This window comes from Podarcis melisellensis, assembly GCF_964234715.1.
Source record: "Podarcis melisellensis genome assembly, chromosome: 4".
Taxonomy (NCBI): domain Eukaryota; kingdom Metazoa; phylum Chordata; class Lepidosauria; order Squamata; family Lacertidae; genus Podarcis; species Podarcis melisellensis.
The window spans coordinates 22,966,724-22,992,659 of record NC_138531.1 but is presented as its reverse complement, the minus strand read 5'-3'; the positions used below and the strand labels follow the sequence as shown (position 1 = coordinate 22,992,659).

Genomic DNA, 25,936 nt, shown 5'->3' with positions numbered 1-25,936 from the left:
CCACTGAGGAGGTGCTGCTTCCCACGATCTTTGGGGGCTCTCTGTAATCCATCCGGCTTTTCCCCTCTCACCCCTGAGCCGATGGCAGTTCCCTGACAATGTGCAATCTACAGATGTGGACTGTTTCGAAAAAGGGGGCTTGGGCGTCAAAAATTTATCAAGGGAAACCTCAGCATTCTCTGAAATATACCTAGAATTCCCAGCTCACACGTCACTATGCTTTGGTGTTAAGTGCATTGGTTTACCTTGGAAGAATGGCAGATGCAAGTAATGGACTACATGGAAATGGCGGAAATGACTGGCAGAATCCGAGATCAGGGAGAAGAGTTGGTGGAAGAAGATTGGAGGAAATTTAAAACTTATTTACAGAAACATTGTAAAAATTTTGAATGTTGAGAACATTGAAATGAAACGAAGGGGTTCTAGTAACAAGGTAAAATAAGAATATGTAAAAATGGATTGATATTAGATGAAAATTTGAAGTTATGATATGTGAGGAAAAATAATTAAGGATAAACCAACAGGATATGAATTTGCTGAACCAATCTTTAAATGGAATACAAAAAAGGGAGGTGTGGGGAAATCAGGAAAATAAGTTAATGAATGGAGGAGAAATTAAAAAGAGGGATTTTTATTTTTTTATTTTTTACTTTTTACTTTTTCTCTTTTTTATATGTTAAATGTTTGTATTTTTGTATTCTTGTGTTTTTGTATTTTTCTTGTGTGTTTTTTTTAATCTATTGTTTCAAAATTTTTCTTCTTGTTAAAACCTAATAAAATATCATATAAAAAAAATAAGTGCTTTGGCTTGTGCTATGAGTGCAACCAAACCTTTCTCGTTTATAATTTTATCATTTATTTTTAAATGCATAGGTACTGCCCTCTCGCAAAATAACTGGGTGGCAGAAAACAACATAAAGACACTAAGAAACAATACAGAGGAGTCATTCGTTGACTGGCTACTCAGGAGGTATTTTAAACAATTGCATAGGCCTTAAGTTTCCTAGTAAAACACATTTACAGTGTAATCCTATGAATGCTTACTCAGAAATAAACCCTGTCAATCCAAGGTACAGTCATACCTCGGGTTACAGATGCTTAAGGTTGTGTGTTTTTGGATTGCACACCGCGCTGAACCCGGAAGCACCAGAATGGGTTACTTCCGGGTTTCGGCGCTTGCGCATGCACAGAAGCACCGAATCACAACCCACACATGCGCAGACGTGGTGCTGTGGGTTGCGAACGCTGCGGGTTGTGAACATGCTTCCCACATGGATCACGTTTGCAACCCAAGCATCCACTGTAACTGTGTATAGGGCTGCAAATTAAGTCCCTTCAGGGTTTTCCTGCTCCTCTTCTTGTTTTGAGCACTCTTTAATGGTGCTCAACTGTAGTGTTTTACTATTGACATGTTAGCCGCCCTGGGCTGCTTTGGAGGAAGGCATGAGATATACATTTAATTGATCAATAAATAAAGCCACCATTAAGCATAGATTTATGGAACAAGTGAGTGGATGAATAAAAGCAAACTTGGCTCTTGTTCAAAACCAGATGATGTTTTGCTTATGATTATCATTGGTATTATGTGACTATTATTACCTATTAATTATTGCTGCTTACTATAAAATGTTATGGATTGACTTCCACATTTTAGATACCAACAGTTTTAGACCTTGGCAAGGGATAAGCTGTTCATCTTCTTCCCTTATTTTGAGAAATGTGCCTTCTCTAGGAAATCTTACTGTGTGTTTAAACAACAACCCAAAAAAACTAACCCCAATGTCATTAGGCACTGCATTTGGTGTGGGGTGTTCAGTTTTTTTAAATTCAAATTCTTTTTTCCAATTATCACATAGATAACAAATGGTAAAATGAAAATGATCCGTTTTCTTCAATAAGGACACACTATTTCTGACTGCAACACTTTAAAAAGTCAGCAGTTAAACTGAAAAAGTGAACTCCTTAACTTTAAAATAATAATTAACATATAATAATACACTAAATAAAATCTTTTCCTTGTAGCTCAGGTTGTGATTTATTATTAACTAATAATTTTATATAGATACCTGAATAACATTTACAAATGAAATCCGATTATATCTCTAAATAGGATGCTGGTAAATTGACAATACAATGTAACATAGAGCGATAGACTCATCATTTGTCCCCACCTCGTCCCTCATTTCTTTACGTAAATTAATCAGCATTATAAAGCACAACCAACATTAGCTCCTGAAACGCAGTATTTTCAGGTTTTACACAAGGCAGAGATGGGCATATGTGAAGGACAGAAAGATGTGACATTTTTGATTAAGAACCACATTTTAAATTTTAAAAGAAAATGAATCAAGTTTTAATGAAATAATTTGTGTCGCATTGTTCTTTTGTCTTTGGCTACTTTATGCAAACCTTCCTTTTGGAGGAATGTATAGCATTGCATGGAACATCATGGGCTCACACAAAGTGGCCACACAAAGTTCACTAAATATTCAGGAAGTGGAAGAAAGGGTGTCTATTTTTGGCAGCAACATTACCTTTAAGATCACCACTGCAGATTAGTCACCTGTCACTAATGAAAGTAAGCCAGCGTGGGGATTCAATCTATCATGGCCTAGAGAACAGGATGACCCACATTATTATTCACTGCAAATATCAACCACCTGATAATCAATGACATTTCATGTTGGAATTGGTAATGAATCAACAGCAGAGGTCACAGAAAGACAGAAGCAAATTTCTCAGCATCTATCATGTGCAAAAATAACATCAAGCCAATGCTAAATTTAATAACAAGTATACGTGAATCAGAAGCGCATACTCAGGGCCAAGTGAAAAGACTGTCGTTGTTCATTACAGTGGTACCTCGGGTTAAGTACTTAATTCGTTCCGGAGGTCTGTTCTTAACCTGAAACTGTTCTTAACCTGAAGCACCACTTTAGTTAATGGGGCCTCCTGCTGCTGCCACAGCACCGCCGGAACACAATTTCTGTTCTCATCCTGAAGCAAAGTTCTTAATCCCAGATACTATTTCTGGGTTAGCAGAGTCTGTAACCTGAGGCGTAGGTTACCTGAAGCGTATGTAACCCGAGGTACCACTGTACTCTTTCTAATATCAAACTCAAGTGAGGAGTGCTGACACAAATGGAGCCAAATGGAGCCACCAAGAAAAAAGAAATTGGGAAGAGCTGGGGGCTTGCAAAAGAATCACCCCCCCCTTAAAAAGAAGAAAACTGGATGAAAGCCTCCAAAAATAAATGCCCAATGAGGTCTGAGTATGCTCAATAGCCATGGTTGGAAAAGAACAATAGAAAACCCCTTAAAAAGAAGAAAACTGGATGAAAGCCTCCAAAAATAAATGCCCAATGAGGTCTGAGTATGCTCAATAGCCATGGTTGGAAAAGAACAATAGAAAACTGAGGAGGAAAAACTGGAGTGCCCTCATAGTGAAAAATTGCCAGAGGAAAGTCAATGTTCTAAAGTAGTTTTGTAATCTGAACAGATGAGGTGGCCAAAGTGCATTTTGACCTCGAGAGGTACAAGCTAGGCAAGCACTTATGAAAGCTGAAATTTCACATATTCCTATTAGTATCAGGGGAGCAGACAGTCACAGAGGCACCCACATACTACTTACTGAATGTAATGCAGACGCACATTTCATAGTGCAAACTTCCAGAGTACAAGATTTTGTAAAATAAATAAATAAAATAAAATAAAATATACAGGCTGTCTCAAATATATTTGTATAAAGGGTTTAAAGTAGCGTTTTCAACAAGATTCTGGAAGTATCTGCCATCTGTCAATGCTCTCTTGGGCTCTCCTCTACCCAATCAAACAGGAAAGACAATCTACACAAAGGATTCAAAGGGAGTCTTCACAACACATTAGTGTCACCCTGTTCTTTGATTAGGGAATGGCAATTACGTCAATTACAGCAATTTCACAATGGGAAATATTCCCAAAGAGGGGAGCCTGTTGCAAAGTGTAGGTAGTCTTTACCAAAACTGAAAAAAACAAACCCCCCACAATTTTTCAAAGAGACCACCACAGTACATCAAAGGAACATTAACTCAAGATATAATCTTGTGCTCAATATAGAATCTGCAACACTAAATTGCTTTCTGTGCCATTCCGGAGGCACTGCACAAAAATATAATGTATTCCACATTACTGTAGGTATGCATCATCTTATCCCCCACCCTTCACAAAACTCCCATTTTCCCAGTATTGTGAGATACAGACTTTCTCCCTTGATGCTGACTTTTCCTGCAACTCTTTTTAATAACGACACACAGTATTACTAACCTATATGCTGGAGGCCAGAAACATTAATAAAAGAGGTTGAAAAAATTAAGCCGCCATGTTGGAAGCAGGACTATGGTGGTCCATGCAGCACTGATTCTTCCATTTCAATACATCTTAAAGAAGGAAGTGCCACAGTTGAAATACTGAGTACAGTACCAAATAATGTCCACTGTCTAATTGGAAAGGAAAATGAATGTGACCTGCTCTTAACTTTTTGCGATTTGCTCAAATAATTCCACAGCTTAATGCATGCTTTAAATTGTTTGTCATTTCTGCGTAAATAAAAACAGCAACCCAAAAAAAACACCAAGTTAAACAAATGTGATTCAACTTAAAGAAATTCAGATTGATTACCCAAGAAGACTATGCTAATGCTCCTTCAACAGATTTAGGGAGCCAACTTGGGTCACGGGGGGAAGGGCTGGAATTCAACTAGCAACAGTGGCACATAATCACTTTTAAAAATCACAAAATATTGAGTTGGCTTTAGCTTTAGTTTTCCCCAAGCTGAATTACAAGCAAAAACGAAGAAAATGGAAAGAGAGAGGAAAGATAGGCATGATGAAAGCACAAGGAAGAGCTCTTAAGATGGAAAAGAGAGTGCACTTTGCGGACAATTCGATTAGATGCTGTTCCTGGTACGAAGAGATCTGAGAGACAAACCAGATGTGATGTTCGTTTCATGAGTGCAATTAATGTGTACTTTTAAAAAAATGTAAATAGCAGTGCTGCAGGGCCTGACCAGTGTCAGAGCCTCGGGGTGGAGGAGAGTACAGTGGTACCTCAGGTTACATGCGCTTCAGGTTACATGCGCTTCAGGTTACAGGCTCCGCTAACCCAGAAATAGTGCTTCAGGTTAAGAACTTTGCTTCAGGATGAGAACAGAAATCGTGCTCTGGCGGCGCGGCGGCAGCGGGAGGCCCCATTAGCTAAAGTGGTGCTTCAGGTTAAGAACAGACCTCCGGAACGAATTAAGTACTTAACCCAAGGTACCACTGTATAACCTTTCCCTAACCTATAGTGGTTCCAGTTACAGATAGGTAGCCGTGTTGGTCTGCCATAGTCAAAACAAAAAAAATTCCTTCCAGTAGCACCTTAAAGACCAACTAAGTTAGTTCTTGGTATGAGCTTTCGTGTGCATGGTTCCAACAAGCTTAGATACCTGTAAGTGTTAGGTAACTCTAGACAAGACCATGGACAGCTCCAAGTAGAGCCCAGTCTGATAGCTCATATACAAGCAGGCTCAGATGTTGATTCAGCAGCAAAGAACTCTGGACTAAGTATTAAACACGGTTGCAACTTAGTTTGGGGTGCTTGCTCTGCTGGGGAGTGGGGTGGGGCAAAGCCTTTTGTAATTCAGTAATTTGTAAGACTGCCTGATAATGGCAAGAGTTGATTCCAATGGTGGTGGCTTTTGGGCAGCAGTCCTTTTACTCTGAGGACAGTTGTTGCACAACTTCCTCAGTCTGAGGATTGAGATGGTGACAAGATGAACTCCTCAGGTGCAGAGGCTGGGCTTCCTTAGGGGTCAGTGCTCCTGCTTGGAGGCCATGGCTTCTTCCCCCCAATATGACATCTTGTTCTGCTGGAGATTGGGAAAGTGGAAGCAATGAATTACCAAACGGCCAAGCCAATAAGGTACCTGAACAGCTCCCAGTGAGATTTGCTAGCTTAGCTATGGAAGATGTTGTCTGAACAAAGGATCAGATTCACCTGGAGGCTTAAGAAACCTGTCAGGGCCTTTCCTTCCAGTGGCTTGTTCTTCCCGAGTTTCCTATACTCCTTAAAAAGGCCACAGTGGATTCTGCAGTCAGATGCTTCAGCAGGAGAAACTACAATGGAGTCTCCTCCAGAGTTTGAGGGTGATGGGAGAGCCATGTGCTGGGCCAAGATGGTATAGAATGGGGCGCTGAGGGCTGTCCCTTCAAGTGGGGTGCTGTAAATCCCTGTGAAGGCAACACTTGGTCCTAGACGCAGGAAACAGGACATGCGGGAAACCCAGCCAGATGGGTGGGATAATAATAATAATTTTGATTGGGAGCCTCCCAGAGTGGGTGGGGAAACTCAGCCAGATGGGCAGGGTATAAATAATTTATTATTATTATTATTATTATTATTATTATTATTATTATTATTATTAGAACCAGGGCAATGAAGGGAAGAAAGGAAGGAAGGAAGGAAGGAAGGAAGGAAGGAAGGAAGGAAGGAAGGAAGGAAGGAAGGAAGGAAGGAAGGAAGGAAGGAAGGAAGGGTTAAACTCTGTCTCCCCACTGAGTTTTGTGCAGGCTCCTTTAAATCTGCAATTCACATAAGGGGAAGGGGAAGGATCTTAATTTCATTCATACATTTAACTGCATGTTTACTTTTGCCCTCAGGCTGCAGCAAAGCATGCTAGTGGAAAGGACCACTAGCTACTACTCTCCCTTGTAAAATGTTAAAACCAGCAGGACTAGGGATCAGTTTCGCCAGCACTAATCAGTTCAGTGGAAGAGTCCTAATGAACACAAATCCTTGTTCATTGCTTTGGGACTTTTCTGTGGGCTCCAATATAGATTCTTATGCCATTCTTGCTGTCTGGTATGATAGCTCCATTCACCACCCCCACCCCACCCCGGCTTTCCGTTATACACATATTGTTATGAAGGAACAAAATCTCTGGAAAGGTTTTAGGGGGGAAAACAACGGAAAAGACAGCAATCAAATTTGTACAGAGCTGGATGACAGTCAACCCTTCCTCCTTGTAGATATATATATACTATAATTGAACAGTTTCCTTTGCTCACTGTGCTGTGACAATGAAGAAGACTGATGTATGACAGCATTAATTTAATGCTGCAACAACTATAATGTCGTGCTCTCATCGGGTACAGATCCTGTGCCAAACAATATATTTTACATGGCATTAGGAAACTTTGATGCCGTAGGCAGGGCAACTCCCATTCCCCTCACTGATCTTACTCACTGTGAGGAAGCATTTGGGGGGAAACCAATAATCCACTGTGAAATGCTCCATTTTGATTTTGCACTTATTTACCCAATGGAAACTTATTCATAATACTCAGGAATTGTTATTTTTAAGTCTGCCTTTGCCCTACAAGTACAGCTCTAGTTTCCTTTCCAGAAAGGGTAATTAATTAAATTAAAACTGACTTCAGTTGAATAGGGTTTGCTGGTCATTCTCTCCCCCCCCCCCCTCAGCCTCAATGGGTTGTTATTTACAGTCATGGGACCAGTGGGCTTCCTGCTTCCTTACACCTTCCTCCTGTAAGAATATAGGGGGGAATCCAGTGATTCCATCCCTCCCACAGGGATGCCTTTTAATCCAGTAAATGTGTCTGCTAATCCAGTTCCCTCTTCCCACTGCAGTCTCCTCTGCCAACTTCTGCACTGTTCTGGAGCATTGATCAATCCAATACAGCAGATTTTCTGGGTGTGCAGAGAGAAGGGAGATCAGAGAAAACCAGATCCTTTCCTCTTCCACCCTGCCTCCATGTTTCCCAAGAAGGATACAGTCATACCTCAGGTTGCAGACGCTTAAGGTTGCATTTTTTTGGGTTATGGACTGCCGAAACCCAGAAGTACCGGAACGGGTTACTTCTGGGTTTTGGCAGTCGTGCATGCGCAGAAGCACCAAATTGCAACCCACATGTGTGCAGATGCACCGCTGTGGGTTGCGAATGCTGCGGGTTGCGAACGTGCATTCCACACGGATTACATTCGCAACCCGATTGTCCACTGTAGTAGCATATGATTGCATCATAGAAGCTTTGAGAAACACCATGAAGGATAAGCTATGCTAACGTCACCCCGATCTAGTTCCTCATGTTATTAGCATGTTTTCCCCACATCCCCAAATTCTTTTTTTATTATTAGTACCACGGGATGTATCTAATGTGCTCACATTTCTCCCTGCAAAGCAAGAGGCAAGCAGCACAGTTAATTAATAAACTAAATTAATGACTTAATCAATACATATTATGATTTGCGTAATCATGCCACTTAGCATGGGGTGGAGTCATGGGAGATGACAGCCATGTCACTCCCACATAGAAACTGGACCCCAGACTGCACTAAATAGTTCCATCAGAAACCTTCACCTCCCAGCAAGGCAAGAATAATGTTCTAGTATTGTTTTCACAAATAAAAAAGACAGCAGCTTTAAATTAATTCTCAATGTGATGTTTTATATTGAAAAAAGAAATACATTTTAGAGTAGAGGTGGAGAACCTGTGGCCTGCCAAAGAGAAGCTGATTTAGGGGAGCAAAACTGGTTTGGTTGCATTGGTAATGGAGCTTCGGGTAGGGACACCACCAAAATTTGAAACCCCAAGTTCCGCCACTGCTCCAGATATGGATGGACTCCACCCTCCATCAGCCCCAGTTAGCATAAGTATCATCATAATTTATTACTTTTACCTTGCTCATTTGGCTGAGTTACCCCAGCCACTCTGGGGCAAGTGGTAGAGATAATGGGAGTTGTATTCTGGCAATAGGTGTAACGTCACAAGTTCCCAACCCCTGTTTTAGAGGCTAGCCAACTTTGTGGAAGACAGGATTCAATCAGTCGAGATACTATCACAGGCAGAGGTGGAGGGATTCAGTAGTAGCCATAAAACAGATAACATCTGAGGGTTTTGACTGAGATTCAAGCAATCTGTTCAGCAATAATAATAAGAAAACTTGATTAAAAAAACCAGCTGCTAATTTAAAGTTCCTGCAGGAGACAGGTAGCTGGAGGCAAAGGATATACAAGCAAATGTCAAAAGCGGCAGAGCTAAATTTGGCAAATAGACCGTAACCTTTGCTTGACTCCTGGTTATTGGGGACAATAATAGTGAAAGAGCCCATCACAAATTAAATGACATGTAAGGTCAGATGCAATAGTTCAAGAGCTATGCTAGCTTTTCCCTGTGCAAATGCTTGAGTAAGAAAAACATTCATTACTTCAATTACCAGTACCTTCAAAGCAGGTTCTTGGAACTATGTGTGATTTAGAAGCCACTTGGACTATGCTAGAGGATGGAGTGAATTGTGTTAATTTCAGCAATAAATCTGGAGTATCTCTCTGTCTTTCACACACACACACACACACACACACACAACCCAAAACCATTGTTTTAATCTTACACCTCCTGTTCTCCTTCTACTGCAAAATCTATCTATTATCCTTACTGGTATATTTAAAAGTAGACTGGAAAGAGGAGAGGTAAAGGACACAAGTGTGGGAGGATGGAAGAAGAAATGAGGATTGTTGTGTGACATTGAATGTTACACAAGCAGACTCTTCTTCCTCTCTCCCTTCTGCAGCTCCCTGCACCGACACAATCTGCTCCAGAGGGTCTCACAGTTCTCAAGAGGAGATTTTTTGGGGGGTGGGGAGAAGGGGGTGGAAAGGTAGGGAAATCCCATTGCTTGATCCCACTGACAGATGGACACTATTAGATGTCAATAGTTATAAAGTAAAAAAACCTGTGTTAATAACCAAAACTAAAAAAAGAAGAACTTCGTTCATTTATCTCTCCATTCCCATCTGATAATCTTTTAAAAACTCCCCTTATAATTCCATAAATCAAAATGAAAAGAATCCATTTCATTCTCAATTGCTTTTTCAATTTGAAAAGGCAAGTCTTAAAAAAAACAACCACCAGGTAAGTATGGAACAGAGAGGCTAACAACAAGAAAAGGATCAATATGCCTTGTTTAGTAAGATATCCATTATTTCAAAGGGCATTTCAGGATTACCTTGGACATGACTGCCATTCTGTAGAAATTAATTACTTCCCTTAGGGGCTACAGCTTCTAAGTAATATCAACAGCTTTGCAATGCCTCTTATTTTGAGAAAGGTTGATCAAACAAACTTAAGCTAATTATCCTTTCACTGTAACAAATAGTGGTCATCTAACAACATCTCTCTAATCATGATTTATAGTCATTTACACCAATTGAGGTTATGGCCTCCTCAGTTTAGAGAAAATTATGTCAAAGAAGGTATTAAAAAAAAAAGCCCTCAACCTCAGGAAAAACTCCTGGGAGAGATATTTGCATACATAAGAGTTTTGCAAGATCAGAAATCTTCTCATGCGAAGCAGACAACACACCCTGGCAATGAATAGCAAAGAACCTCCATCATGTTTTGTTACAAAAAGAGAACACTGAGAAAATGATCCGCCCTGAAACACCTAAGGTTGAAAACACTGATCTATTACCCTTCATTTTCCATAATAGAGTGAAATATGGATTCTTAGTTAAGATCATTTCCTACAAAATGCCAATAACAAAGTGGTGCATCATGTGGAGATATTATTTGAGTGGACAATGACAACAAAATTATTGTTCTCAAAGAATACATTTCCCCCAGTGCCATCTTCATGAGTATGACAGGGTAATGTCAATGCATGGCTGCAGTCCAGTCCAGAGTCAAGCATGGTTAGGTCCACATGGAAATCAGGGCAGCAAGGGTGTTAAGCATATTCAACCCTGTACTGAATTGTGCACCATGGCTTTAAAATATAGGTGGAGATATATATAGAAGCCCTCTTCAGGTGTTCTAATGTTATCTCCGTGGAGAGGTCATGGAATAGGTACAACACCCCACCCCCCTTCACTCTTGACCTTCCCACAGTGAGGTGTTAAGTTGTGGGTGAACATATCAGACGACGCAGCGATTCTTCGAACAGCTCTTGTTTATTCAGAGGCCAGAACAGAACTGAACTAAGGGTTCAGCCAGCCTGCTTATATAGAGCTCCAGTACAACGTAACTGTAACAACTTTCTGTAACTATCCAATCACTGAACGTCACTTTCGATCCCTTATTTGCATGTGTGGACCTGAACTATCTACAGTATCCCCCTGCTGGCCCAGGGTGAGAACTTCAGTACATAACAGAAGAGAATTGTAAGTGTTCTCAGCTGAACACTTAAACTCCTTCCTGCAATCAGGAACGATCGGGATTCCCAGTTGCGGTGAGGGTTTTAACCAAAATTTCAGCCAAGCACACTTACAATACAACCCCGCTTCTGTCCTTCCTGTTCCGATACAGAAAGGTCGGGAGTGGGTCTGGTATTCCCTCTGCTTCCCTTCCATGGAGGGAAGGGTCATAAGCAATGCATGCTAGGTTGCACCCATAAACAGCCTTTCAATGACTTAATAATCCATGTATGGTAATCAGGGATGGGCTCCAATTTTGAGGAGGCCCTGAGCAAACTGGGCTGTGGTGGGATCCTCTTCACACTGCTGGACCTTCTCAGGTTCACCTGAGCAGTAGGTTCAAAGATGTCTAAGACCTGCCATTTTAATTTCCCACAATGCACTGGAGCACCTGATGTAATGCCACTCTGGGGCAAATGGGAAATTGAAATGGACACTCACAGACCCAGCTAGCTGATTTGAAGAGTTCAGGGCGAGTGTCAGAGCTGGGGGCCTCTGTTCAGACCTTTTGGCTCTGCCCACTGCCCAAGGGTACCAAGTGCTGATGCTGGGCTTGAAGGCAACCCATATGAAGAAGATGGAACTGCCAACTAGACGGTGTACTTTAGCAGAAAACTTGCTCTTGAGTCCTCAGGGCTCATTTTGCTGTTAATTAAGAGACAGTGTTCTGCAGCACCTGAGTGGGGAAGGTGGAGCTGTTTGCTCTACGTGGCAGAAAAATAACAACACACCAACACTATCTGAGCATAACAAGTCAGAGGTGGGAAAGCTATTTATCAATTTCATACATATTTCTTACTTAGAGCCGCTAGAGTAATTCATGTATTAAAAAATAGTACGGCAACATGAAAAAAGCTACTGAATTATGGAACAATTATCAGCATTTTCAGACGGGGGAACTTTTAGGCATCAGGTTGACTGATTCAGCACCTTTAACATCCACAAGTCACATCAGGCCTATGCTGATTCCTACTATCGGTAGGTTAGCAAGAACCAGCAAAGGGCAAAATCTAAATGATGGGTAGCTCAAATTTGTATCCGGTTTTTCTGCTTCTTTTGGTCCCATTTAGTGCCAACTGAACATCTAGCAGTCCTGGAAGCTGCTCTAACCTAAGACAGATATATGAAATGTGAACTGCTTTACACGCTGGGCAGAACTTAACACCTCTCCATTCCAAGTAGCAGCTCAACTAAATTGAAAAATCAAAATCTCCCCAAAAGCCAGACAAATCAAACCAAGCCACCTACCTCTTCCAGAGCAAGGCAAATGTGAGCTCCCTTGACATTTTCTAGCACTCTCTTCTGCTGACATGAGACAAGAAAGTGGATGCTCACATTTCTTCCCTGTCCATCCTTGCTTACAATCGCATCTTCCACAGTTGCATTGTCCATGACCTTAAGAGCAAAAGGAAAATACATAATTTCGGTTTAGGGTAGCCATGTATCCTACTTTAGTTGAAAGGAGTAGAGGTAAAGAAAAATAAGAGGGAGACCAGGGACCTTGAACTTGCCCATCAGTGGTTAGCACCTAGAAGTTCATCAGACTGAGTAGGAATACTGTTTCTGGTTGTGTATCAAAATAATAATAATAATATATTTATACTATACTACACTGAGATGTTTAAATGTTTCTTTGGTTGTCCTTGAAGCTTGCCACACTTCTCATCATCTCCTGCCACACCAGTGTGGTGCACCACACCCTTTGAGAACCACTGATCTAAGCTCACCTTGCTGAATCTAATTTGGCAGGTCTGAATCCAGCCACTGCCTGGGTGGGAGACAGCCTGGGAACCCTAAGTAACACTGCTTTGACTTCCATGAGGAACATTAAGAACAGCCCTCTTGGATCAAGACCAAGGCTCATCTAGTCCAGCATTCTGTTCTCACAGTGGCCAACCAGATGGCTATGAGAAAGCAGAACATCAGTGCAACAACCTGCCTCCCACCTGTAATTCAAAGCAATTGGTGCACAAAGTATGATGCCTCGGGCAGTGGAGGTAGAACATTGCCATTGTTGCTAGTGGGCACTGATAGCCTTATGTATATCTTCCATGCATTTGTCTAATCAGCTTTTACAACCATCCAAGTTGGTGACCATCATTATCTCTTGTGAAAGCAGATTCTGTAGTTTAATTATGTGCTGCATGCAGAAAGACGGGATATAGAATGTACTTGCTACAACACAAATAGCTCCTCTGCATATATATAAACCGTGTGGTTCTACTTCAGAGGGAATCAAGCCACATAAAGACAGCCATGCATGAAATCGCAAGGTGGCATCATGGCAAAGCTTGTCCATAAAAGAAGGGTTTCAGTTTCTCAACTCCTGTTGTACCCTGGCCTGTGGGGGTGGGTGGAGTACTCTTTCCTACTGGAGAATTTTTTAGGAGACAGTCATCCTGTTATGCGCTAACTGATAAAGCTGTTTTAAAGACGCTACTCAGTGAGATGAAGGGCTCTGAAATAAAATCCTAGAGAAATGAAAATCTCTAAAGAATGCTGCCTTCTCTGCAAGGTAAAGTAGTAGCAGCAAGCTACTCCCTGCTCTTGGTGAATGAAGTCTTTAAAATAACCACAGGTATTTCAGTTTAGTTACAGGGAGGTACTTATCTGCAAATTGGCTTTTTACGATCCCCAAATGCTTCATCTAGACATATGGGGTTTACTTATCTGCAGTCTCATCTCATCAATTAAACAGATGAAATACATTTCTCAAAGGGGTAAGCTTTGAGCAAAGATTGTATTTGTTGTTGTTTTATCACAATGTCTACACAACCAGCACCGCAGGCTGATTCAGTGGGAGTGAGGATGCAAGCCCGGAACAGAAACATCAGCACATTTATGTGGTCAAGGGGAAAGGAACCACCCACATGGGTGATTTGTATATGTAGCAGAAGGAAAAAAGATACAATATTCATACAGAACATTTTGAAAGTGTGAATGCGGAGCACACACTATATATTTTGGACACATCTTAAGATCTCATAATGATAGTTTCCAAGATCATGAAGCAGCATTTTGTCTTTGTTTGGATACAACTGGATCCAATACAGCCATATTGAATTCTTCACATTTGTTTCAAGTATTGTTCTTACCTGAACAGAAATCATCTGAGTATCTGTCATAGACTCCCTTGCAATTTCGTTCATCGCACTCGCAGGTGTCTCCATGAATATCTCCCCAGTCTCCAGTTGGGTCAACATCATGACATGTGCATTCACCGCATACGCAGGTGCCTAAGGAGAAAAGAGATGAGCTGAACAACAGAAGCAATAGCTTAGAACAGAGACTGTTAAGATAAATTAAAGGAACAGACGGTTTTGATGTTCTATAGCTGTTGAACGTTTACCTGCATTTTTCAAAGCTACCTTGTAACATGGTCAGCTCATTTTGAAAGTCTGCCTTCTTCAATGTGTTAGGAGACCAGCAGATGAAAACTTGCTCATCACCATGTGGCACCATGTGAAATGGTGCCTAGAAAGCAATGTGTCAGTTGTTATAGGGTTGTGAGTGTGTAAATGTGTTTATATATGTCTAGACTTTTCAGGTATTTTGGCTTCTGTTGGGAGGTGCTAGGTACCACCTCTTTCCTGCTCCCCTATGATCTTTCATCATAGGGCCAGTTTCAAACGGATGAACGTCAGGTAACCCATTTATTTTGACCAATTGATTAACTTTAATAATAATAATAATAATAAATTATTATCTATACCCCAACCACTCTGGGAGTTTCCCCAACCACTCTGGGAGGCTCCCAATCAAATGTTAAAAACAATACAGCATTAAATATTAAAAACTTCCCTAAACAGGGCTGCCTTCCGATGTCTTTTAAAGATAGGACAGCTGCTTTTTTCCTTCACATCGAAAGGGAGGGCGTTCCATAGGGCGGGCACCACTACTGAGAAGGCCCTCTGTCTGGTTCCCTGTAACCTCACTTCTCACAATGAGGGAACCGCCAGAAGGCCCTCGGCGCTGGATCTCAGTGTCTGGGCTGAATGATGGGGGTGGAGACGCTCCTTCAGAACTGAGGCCATTTAGGGCTTTAAAGGTCAGCACCAACACTTTGAATTGTGCTCGGAAACGTACTGGAAGCCAATGCAGATCTCTCAGGACCGGTGTTATATGGTCCCGGCGGCCACTCCCAGTCACCAGTCTAGCTGCTGCATTCTGGATTAATTGCAGTTTCCGGGTCACCTTCAAAGGTAGCCCCACGTAGAGTGCATTGCAGTAGTCCAAGTGGGAGATAACTAGAGCATGCACTACTCTGGCGAGACAGTCTGCGGGCAGGTAGGGTCTTTATGTCATCCCATTCAAATGACATAGAGATATGGAGAAAGTGGGACCTGCAACTGAAAGTTGCACTATAGAGGGCCCTTGCTCAGTATTCCAGACACTCCATTCCACCCCCACCCCCAGGGATTTTCTCTTCCCTCCCTCCACCAGTGAATCAGCATTCCATCCCCAGTAAGCATGCTGGGTCCCTACCTGGCTGTTTAACGATTTCCCCCACCTAAGGCATTTCCCCTACTAAATATTTGTTTTTGCTATTTCTGAAATTCCTGGTGTTCCCCCATCTCTGCTGCTACGTCTCTCCTCCAAGTAAATGGTGTTGCACCTCATTCCCACCATAGCTGTCAACTTTTTCCTTTTTTTAAGGGAAAATCCTATTCGGAATAAGGGAACTTCCCTTTAAAAAAAGGGAAACGTTGACAGCTATGATCCCCGCTCACCCCAAACGCCTCCCATCTGAAGAAATCTTGCAGGTGCCAGCATAGGCGCTACCATACAAAATGCAACCTGTGGAACATTATGTGTATGTGATGAAGTGATTTAGGTCAAAAGCATTTGAAATGCACCAGGCTGGGGAAAGTTAGTACAAAGGAAGCTTTTTGCTTTTGCAGTAATTATCAGAAGATCAGATTTCACAGACTACCTACCAGAAATAAGTTACTTGATAGAATCAATTGTCATTTGCAATGCTTCATGTAAACTGATGAACATTGCCAAAAAAAATATGTTGTGATTTAAATCTAAATTTCTTATTGACATCATTTGCTACCACATGAGTAAAACATCTAATCTGACAGATAACATTTATTGGTTCATTGTTTCCGGGGCTGCAATGGCTTTTTATTATTTTGTATTTTTTTAAAAAAAAACCTCACTGTTAAACTAAAATGAAATGAGCTTCTATTATTTCTATATTTCAACCAGACTTTCAATTGCTCTGTAATTAAGATGAGAGAGTTTTCTAAATGCTCTCAGGATAATTAGATGCTCCTAATTTGGCAGAGCTTTGTCAGTGGAGATGTACTAAAGAGATGGATTTTGAGATCTGCACTTTTGCTTTACTGTAATAGCTCTGGACCACAGCCAGAGGAACAACAGCTGATCTTTTAAATATTTGCTGAGTGAAAGCAGGCATCATTGTTAATGAATACAGACACATTCATGAAACACTGCTCATCCTAAACAGTACCGAAATTATTGTTTCATTGCTGAAAACTGAGCACTGAAATTACTGGTAGAGAATGACAGGCACACCCGGACAACCATTCAAACATCCTTGCCCCATCCTCAAGCAGAGTGCTAGCCAACCATTTCACTGCTCTCATTTGTTCCAGAAACAGAGAAGAACAGAGAAGAAGTTTCAAGAAGCAGCAGAAGGCCGAGGTTGTTCTGTCTATGCAAGGACATTTTCTGTAGGAACTGTCCTTTGGACATGCACAGTGTGACAGGAAGTACTGATAACAAAGGTTCTGAGTAACTTGTAAATTGTTCCAGTTACAGATAGGTAGCCGTGTTGGTCTGCCATAGTCAAAACAAAACAAAATCCTTCCAGTAGCACCTTAAAGACCAACTAAGTTAGTTCTTGGTATGAGCTTTCGTGTGCATGCACGCTTCTTCAGATACCTTTTTCATTTCATGCGACTCACAATGTTGTGAGTCTCTTGCTTGTGCCTTGCAGTGAGAGAAGCAGAGAAAGAGTCTTGGACTCTTGTTGGACTCGAAGCATGCCTTGACCATGGAAGTGGTGAATAATAATAATAATAATAATAATTTATTATTTATACCCCGCCCATCTGGCTGGGTTCCCCCAGCCACTCTGGGCGGCTTCCAACAGAATATTAAAATACAATAATTTATTAAACATTAAAAGCTTCCCTAAACAGGGCTGCCTCCAGATGTCTGGTAGTTGTTTTTTTCTTTGACATCTGGTGGAAGGGTGTTTCACAGGGTGGGTGCCACTACCGAGAAGGCCCTCTGCCTGGTTCCCTGTAACTTGGCTTCTGGCAGGGAGCGAACCACCAGAAGGCCCTTGGCACAGGACCTTCAGGACCTTCAGGTATACTGGATCGTGCCCGTCTGTATTTATTTGCTACCAATAGGCTTTTACACCAGTCAAGTAAACTTCCACACTTGACTAAATCTTTATGGCGCCCATGAGTGTTTATTGCCTACTGTGTGTACCTTCAGCCCTGAAGATGCTTCCAAGGAAGGAGCTGCATTGAGATGTAACTCTGCTGAGTATGAATACTGTCACACACACACACAGGGAGAGAGAGAGAGGGGGGGGGGAGTGATGCTGGACCCAATCCTTCAAAATCATCCATCAGAGGTTTAGGGATTGATCCAACAGAATCTACACTCATGGCTTTTAACATTAAGGAAGGGTTAAGAAATGGTTTTGATAACATAGATGGACACATGCCATCCTACTTTTTACGTTCATAATGTGTTATTACCTTGTCGTTTCATTTTTAAACATTTTATGCTGCTCTATGACTGAAACACTGCTCATATGTTCTAAGAGTTTTTCCTTTCCCTTTCTTTTTTATTGCATTCAAACTCTGAACCCCCTCCAATGGCATTCGAGGGGTAGATAACAAAGGACCCAGAGTGAGGGAGAAAGAATTAAAATAGGCAAAGCAGAGCAACAAAGGAACCAGCAGCAAGGAGAGAAACAACGCTTTCAAAAATGGTGTGGCGGAGGGGGGGGGGCAAGGTGAAAAAAGTTTTAATTTATAAGTACTGTATGTCCTGTGACATTTTAGAATGACATATCTAATATTCTAATAGGGGGAAATAACATTAAACTGGTGAGTGTAGATTCAGGCCCAGTCAGCATGCTCAGTGGTCAGGGATGATGGAATTTGTAGTTTAACCACATCTTGGGAGCCACATGTTCCCTAGATTATAGGTTAAAATAAATAATTACAATAAAGGTTTGTTTGTTTGCATGTGCACGTAAAGACAGGGTACTGTACTCCACTCGTGCCATTGATATTTCTTGGCATTATTCCCTATATTTTATTTTAATACTCTGTGTTGCTGGGATATGTGAAGGATGGTATAGAAATATGATATAAAATAAACAGATTTGGCTTCAGGGGTTCAACGCAGCCCACACTTTTCTAACAACAGGTGAGTTTTCACCATACCATGTAATCTTAGATCAATACAAAATATTAATTGAAACAACAACAAACTAAAGTCTAGTTCCAAGAGATCTACATATGTAGAACAGTACATGAATGGCGCACCTCTGTTGCTGCAGATTTTGCCATCTGGAGATGTGCACCTCCTCTTGATCTCCCATGGGGTAATGTCACACTGAAGTTCACATTTATCGCCATGCCAACCAGCCTCGCAGTAGCAGTTTCCACAGTAACACTTTCCATGGCCTTAACCCAAGACAAAATGTTGACAGTGAAGAAAGATAGTCTTTATAAAAATATATATTGTTCAGTTCATTTTTAAGAAGATTTTGAATGAGGATTCATAAAACTAATAGCCACCACAGACGGGAGCAATTTTATTATTGGTCTCGTAATAACCTCTGCAGAAATCTCAGCATCGTTTCATTGTTTTCTAGCATTCTGGAGGGGCTGCTTTATTTCTGATGAATGAGTCTATATACAATAAAGTCATTAGGACAAATGCCTAATATTTTTCTGAAACTTGCAATAAATGCCTGCCTACATCTAAGCAGCAACACTGGTTAATGCTGGGGGAGACGGAGAGTCTGACTTACCACATGGACACTTGAGAACAGTTTTACAGAAAATCATGAAAAGTAGATGGCTGAGCATGCGTAAGAGTATATTTGTTCAGAATTTTTATAATTGTTATTAAGATACAGCCAAGTCTAGCAGAGTGCAAAGGAGGGAGAAGTTCTGTCTTCTTTGCAAAGCTATTAAGGACTTCCTTACTAGCACTGGGTATCTTCAGACTCCCTAAGCTTGCAACAGATATTAAGAGATGAAAATATGTAAATTTTACAATCATTTTTTAAAAAACAACAACTGGGTGAATCAGTGATAGACACACACCCAGTTCAGTCTGCATAGACTGGCTCACCACCATGTGGGTGTCTCACCAACTCAACCTGAGAAGCATATTGGGAGAATGTTGAGTATTTTTCTGCTATTTGGAGAGTTTTCAAGCTGTGTGTTTCCACCTCTACTATTGGATTGGGTGTGCAGAGGACACAGTTCTTTCCCTCCAGCATAATTCAAGGAGAGAATTACTCTCGCAATAACTTGGTTGGTTTTCCTTTTTTTACTCTTTTCTGGTAACTATTTATTGGCAATGAATTTATCTCCTTCTGAAATTTTGTTCTTGAGGCAAATATACCAAAGTATCAGCAGAAAAAAGCCTAATCCTACACTATCGTGCATTTTTTTGTGTGGTGGTGGTTTAGTTATTTAGTCGTGTCCGACTTCGTAACCCCATGGACCAGAGCACACCAGGCACTTCTGTCTTCCACTGCCTCCCGCAGCTTGGTCAAACTCATGTTTGTAGCTTCGACAACACTGTCCAACCATCTCGTCCTCTGTCATCTCCTTCTCCTTGTGCCCTCAATCTTTCCCAACATCAGGGTCTTTTCCAGGGAGTCTTGTCTTCTCATGAAGTGGCCAGAGTATTGGAGCCTCAGCTTCAGGATCTGTCCTTTCAGTGAGCATGCAGGCCTGATTTCCTTAAGAATGGATACGTTTGATCTTCTTGCAGTCCATGGGACTCTCAAGAGTCTCCTCCAGCACCATAATTTAAAAGCATCAATTCTTTGGCGATCAGCCTTCTATATGGTCCAGCTCTCACTTCCATACATCACTACTGGGAAAACCATAGCTTTAACTATACGGACCTTTGTCGGCAAGGTGATGTCTCTGCTTTTTAAGATGCTGTCTAGGTTTGTCATTGCATTTCTCCAGGAATCTTTTAATTTCGTGACTGCTGTCTCCATCTGCAGTGATCATGGAGCCCAATATTGTGCACACCCATGATTTAAGACTGTGCAAAATCCCATTTATTGTATTAAGATAAATTACTCCTGCTAGTAAAGGAATGGACTGGACTGTTGCTGCTTTCTGCTGAGTCCTCTGCAGCTATAAACCTCTTTGAAATAATGACCACAGGGAATGGAGTAAGTGTTCATACTGTCATGCAATGTGGACTGGAGTCTACCAAGATACTAATTTTCACTGTTGTAACCCTCAAATTGCCTCAGCGGAGTAATATTCATACTACCTATTGGCCTAAAGCAACATCATACTCCCTCTATTCTCTGTAACTGCTAACCTTACACCTGGCTAACACAAGATGTCTTACAAGGCTCCTGCTTCCTAAAATGCAGCTCTCTCATTATTCACAACCACTGCTACTATCAAAAAGTGTCTCCATGTGGCAGAAACTCTGCAAACAAAATAAAAATGGAAAGCTTTTGCCTCCTTTCGCAACAGAGAAATGGTAGAGTTTAGCTTTAGAATTCACTACCTGGGATCCAATCCGCCTAAAAGTACTTGTGATTAAATCCCATCGAAAACAGTGGCTTTGATAGAATGCAATCATCATGGATAGTGTTGGAGTGCAGCCCTTTCATGTAAAAATCCCCCCACAAATGCCACATCAATATTATTTGATTAACACTTGCAATAATTCTCCACACTTACCTGTACACATCTCTCCTGTTTCTTCATCTATGCATTCTCGGTCATCACACTCACAATATTTACCATGGATCAATCCATTTCCTTCTAAATTGTCACATTTACATCGGCCACAATGACAAGTTCCTGTTAAAACCAGAAACAAAGACAACATGGATAAGTCAGCGTGCAAGAAGGAATGCCAAAGGCAATCTATTCTAATCCCTTGGAATGCAACATGATTTCATGGCCTTATCCATGTCTACAAGATATTAAATTATTATTTATTTCATTTATAACAATGGGATGTGCTAGAGTAGAGCCCTCGAAATGGAGTTGGACACTCCACTCTAAGACATGTGAGGGGTGGTCATGGTATCAAGAGCCACATACATGTCAAAAGGAGCATTACAAGACTGAAGGCCATTGTGCCCCCAATGACATTGTCACAGGTGCACAAGGGCCTAGTGGTCTCAAGGTAAGCCTGGGTCATTGTTTATGGAACTTTGTGGCTCTAGTACTGGACATTTCATTCCTAACCTCCACAATAGGTTTAGTACCCCCACCGGACACCACTTTTTCTACAGTCTACTAATCAGATCTGATCAGCACTAACTCTACAAAGAATATAGCTCTGATGCAACACAGAAATTCCAACCAGCCCAAAGTTAATTGCAACAATGCAAAGTATCAGTGCAATCTTCAGCTGCATCCAACCCACTGTGCATGTTCACTAGGAATTAATTCTTCGTGCTATTCATTTATGCTGGATTCTCAAAATATTCCAGTTCTTGCACATTTCCTTTAAACCCCTCTTTAAACCCCATATAATTCAAACTCACATAACAGATCACCCAAGCGTCTCCTGTTTACCCCTGCGTCCATCCAACAAAACAAAGCAAAATTAAACCTCACCTGCATTTGAGCAGATGTTATCTTGCGAATTCTTGCACATTTCATTACTTTTCTTCCGTGTAAGGTTGCAGGTCGTTGGGTATTGGCAGGCATCACCATACCAACCGTCCTCACATTTGCACTTTCCACAGTCACACTTTCCATGGCCTGGATGAATAGCCAAAGAATCACTGATCAGTATATGCACACAGCAAATCTCAATGTTTATTTTGAAATGCCATTAATTTGCTCTAACCCTAACCCTAACCAATCAAATGGTTTGAGCGTGAACCATCAAACACGAATCAAAATCCGGTTACAGAATAGAGAGCCTGGCACCTTCTCTTTAAATGAACGTGGACTTTCATTTAAAAATAGAAATTTTCAAAAATATATTCTTGCTTAAGAAGGACCATGAGAGAAAATGTGTAGTTACAGGTAAAGGTAATAAATAAATAAATGTGTGGATACTTTCCTACCATACTGTCAGTGCCTCCATCTGCTTATAATCATCATAACAATAATTTTATTATTTATACCCCCGCCCATCTGGCTGGGTTTCCCCAGCCACTCTATTATTGAGCTTCTTAATCAGTTACTCCTACCAACACCCCATATTTCCCTCTTTCATCTTCTGATTAACCTGGCTTCTGTTAAAAATGATTTGTCAGGTCCAGACAACTTAACACTACTGAGCTCCATTTTAATAGGGTAAGCATCCACCCTGGGAGTTAGCACAGCTTGGCAACTTGGCATGCAACTTGGCAGATATATTTATTTGTCACCCAAGCAGAAATGCATGGCTCTCTCACCACCTTCATGCAACCTGGCTAACAAGTAAGAGTGGGATGGGTATATCAGAGGAAGTACTCATGCCTCTCTTAAGTTCTAAGTCTCCATGCATCTATGGATGAGGAGATGGAAGAATGCTTAGAAGAGTTTGGATTTGATATCCCGCTTTATCACTACCCGAAGGAGTCTCAAAGCAGCTAATATTCTCCTTTCCCTTCCTCTCCTGCAACAAACACTCTGTGAGGTGAGTGAGGCTGAGAGACTTCACAGAAGTATGACTAGCCCAAGGTCACCCAGCAGCTGCATGTGGAGGAGCGGAGATGCGAACCCGGTTCAACAGATTACGAGTCTACCGCTCTTAACCACTACACCACAATGACTTATGCACCAACAGAAAAATCACATGATCCCCAGGTCACATGATCCTCCATGGTGTTTGGAACTTACAGGGCAGTATCCAATGTTGAAAAGTCTATGTGTTGCTTGACTTACAGAGATCTAGGAGTTCACCATTCATATTCCAAGTTGTTCCAAGGGACAAGATGTCAAGATTTTTTTTTAAGGGTGTAACTTTTAACATGCATATATCATTATGGCCATAAAACTAGAAGTTATAAAGTTATAAAACTAATATCATCTTCCCTAAACATAAGCATACTCACATGTACCAAGGTAGGCATATCCATGACAACTGGATACTGGGGGAGTGTAGCCCCTCTTCCTGAGTAATGCTTATGTTAATAATGAGTAACATTTTTTAAAAAATGTATTATTTTTTATTTCTCCAGATTGTCCTAAGATTCCACGCTAGCTTCACATTTAAGAAATGTTTAATTCTGTATGTTAAGTACCATCCTCGCCTCAAAAATAAGCCTTTGACAGTTTTATACCCTCCTCTCCACCTAGCAAAGTGAAAAGATTGCAGAAAAAGAGTGACATTTTTTAAAAAAATCATAGAGGTATCTCCGCCGCTGCCCCCTCCACACACACATCCTATCACTGGTGGTCAATTGTGGCTTGAATTGGTCCATAAATATAAGAATCCACTATTATTAGTTTTTATTTAAAAAAACAAAACACCACCACCCTTCCATCAATCTCTTTTTAATACAATAAAAATATCACAACTTAGCCTTCTTCTATTCCAGTCCCTCTTGTGAATTAAGAGCTCAGTCTCCCTTGATCTTCATGGAATAAAAGAAGCGCCAAACAAAAGTGTGAAAGACGTTCTCCCTCCCAGCTACCTTGTTCCTTAAACATCAATTTAGCAGCCTAGCCTTCGTAATCTCCTTTAGCTGCTGGTCAGGCAGCCTTAATCCCTCACAGTCAATGGAGATAAGCATTAATCAAAAACATTATTACACAACGGCCAAAAATGGGGAAAGAAAGGATTGTTTTAAAATAAAGGAACCTATGAAAACATAGCTGTGAACTTGGAGTAGTGGTTTGATTTTATTCAAAACAGTAATTGAAGCCCTATGCGGGCATCACAATTAGGTGACTGTAAATATATTTAGGGGAGAATGTGGATGAACACATTGGCTCCATCCTTCCTCCATCACCATTTTCATTACTTTCCAATTCATGGCCAGCCTTTTCTTTGTTCTCTTGGGCTATCCAGTCCAAGTCTAGTTTAAAGATTAAAAGCTCCTCAGAAGGAACAGCAGTGGTCTTGAAATTGGCCACCAACTCTGAGTGTTGTTGGTGCCAAGATTACCTCATGGGCAAAATTGGGAAATCTAGGCAGGCCTGTTTAGGCCCATGGAGAAGAAGTTCCAAATCGCTGCTCTAATATGTTTATAAAGCACCATGATTTTTCACTCACACAGTTAATCTCTTTACATCTCCAGACAACAAGAACAAAATGTGTGGGGTACTAGTCACCTTTTATAATTTATACACATATTAAAATATGTGGGGTTTTCAGCATGCAGGTGAAAGGACTTAAAACATTGAATTCTTTTCTGCACTATACAGGAAGAATAAAAAAGGAGTAGCAGCTGGTATGGTAATTAAATTGGTCTCATTAGTATCTTTTTTTTTTATGAACCAGAGAATGATTCAAAAAAGAGCTTATCAGAATCTGAAAAGTGCTTCATGGAATAGCTTAAGAAATCATTTTTGATTGATCCTCTCTTGAATCACAGAGGATTTAGAAGTCAGAAAAGAGAATGAGAAAATGGGAGAGTTCTGTAATTATTGTCCAGCTTTGAGAGAGAGGGAATAAAGCATCTTCACCTAACACAGAGAATTTCAAAATAATCCACTGAGCCAGACTCTGCCTGCACAAAAAGACTGTGTTTCTAGGGGTGGGTACACACATAATATTAATATTAGGATCATCACACAGGGATTAGCAAATCGCCACCACACTATTGGAAAATTCTCTTTCCTCTGAACCAGTGTTGACAATTTGCAACCATAAGCTGACTTTTATTGACGTTTTATCTGCTTATTTTATTTTATTGCAGTTTTATACTATTTATATTTTTGCTGCTAGCTGCTTTGAGCATCATTTGGTGGAAAGGAAGGCTGCATAATAAATTAATAAACAAACCAGCAAATGTGAGGACAAATCTAACAAGATTCTGGATGTTCAGATTAACCTTCCTGATAAAGGTTAATCCTACAATTTTTTTGGTTTTGTATATTATTAGAAGGTTCTTTTATATATAAAAAAAAATTCTGATTAACATTGGCAACATATTACTTACGCTTATATGAAGTAGAAAAAATAATCTTTTAAAAATGAGGTGCCGATACTCTTATATGGTGCTTACATCTGAGCACAAAACAACATACAAAACTAACTATATTGATTTGTAATGCTGATGTAAGGGAAAACTTCAGGTTGTTGTTGTTGTTGTTGTTGTTGTTGTTGTTAGCAAACCTTGTTGCATACAATGAATAAAATTATCAATCCTTTCTTCAGAAGAAAGAAAAGAGAGGTGCTGTGGATTTTAAAAAAATTAAAATGTTGCCCTCTGGCGGATAATGCTGGCATAGAAACACAGAGGGGGAGGAATTCTCATCATAGGCTTGTCATAAAGAATTTGCATGGATGGTCTTGAATATTATTCACTCTAAAGGA

At 40.7% G+C, this 25,936-nt stretch overlaps 1 protein-coding gene across 1 annotated transcript in view; it reads right to left on the bottom strand.

Annotated features, from left to right (window-relative positions):
- The window catches only part of ITGBL1 (integrin subunit beta like 1), a 131,374-nt gene that overhangs the window by 48,260 nt on the left and 57,178 nt on the right, over window positions 1-25,936 (bottom strand). Inside the window, exons 3-7 of the mRNA XM_081908225.1 lie at window positions 22,075-22,221; window positions 21,184-21,306; window positions 18,775-18,915; window positions 14,326-14,466; window positions 12,479-12,625 (exon numbers count right to left, since the gene is read on the bottom strand). Coding sequence (XP_081764351.1) covers window positions 12,479-12,625; window positions 14,326-14,466; window positions 18,775-18,915; window positions 21,184-21,306; window positions 22,075-22,221 — 699 coding nt within the window. The remainder of the gene's footprint in view (window positions 1-12,478; window positions 12,626-14,325; window positions 14,467-18,774; window positions 18,916-21,183; window positions 21,307-22,074; window positions 22,222-25,936) is intronic.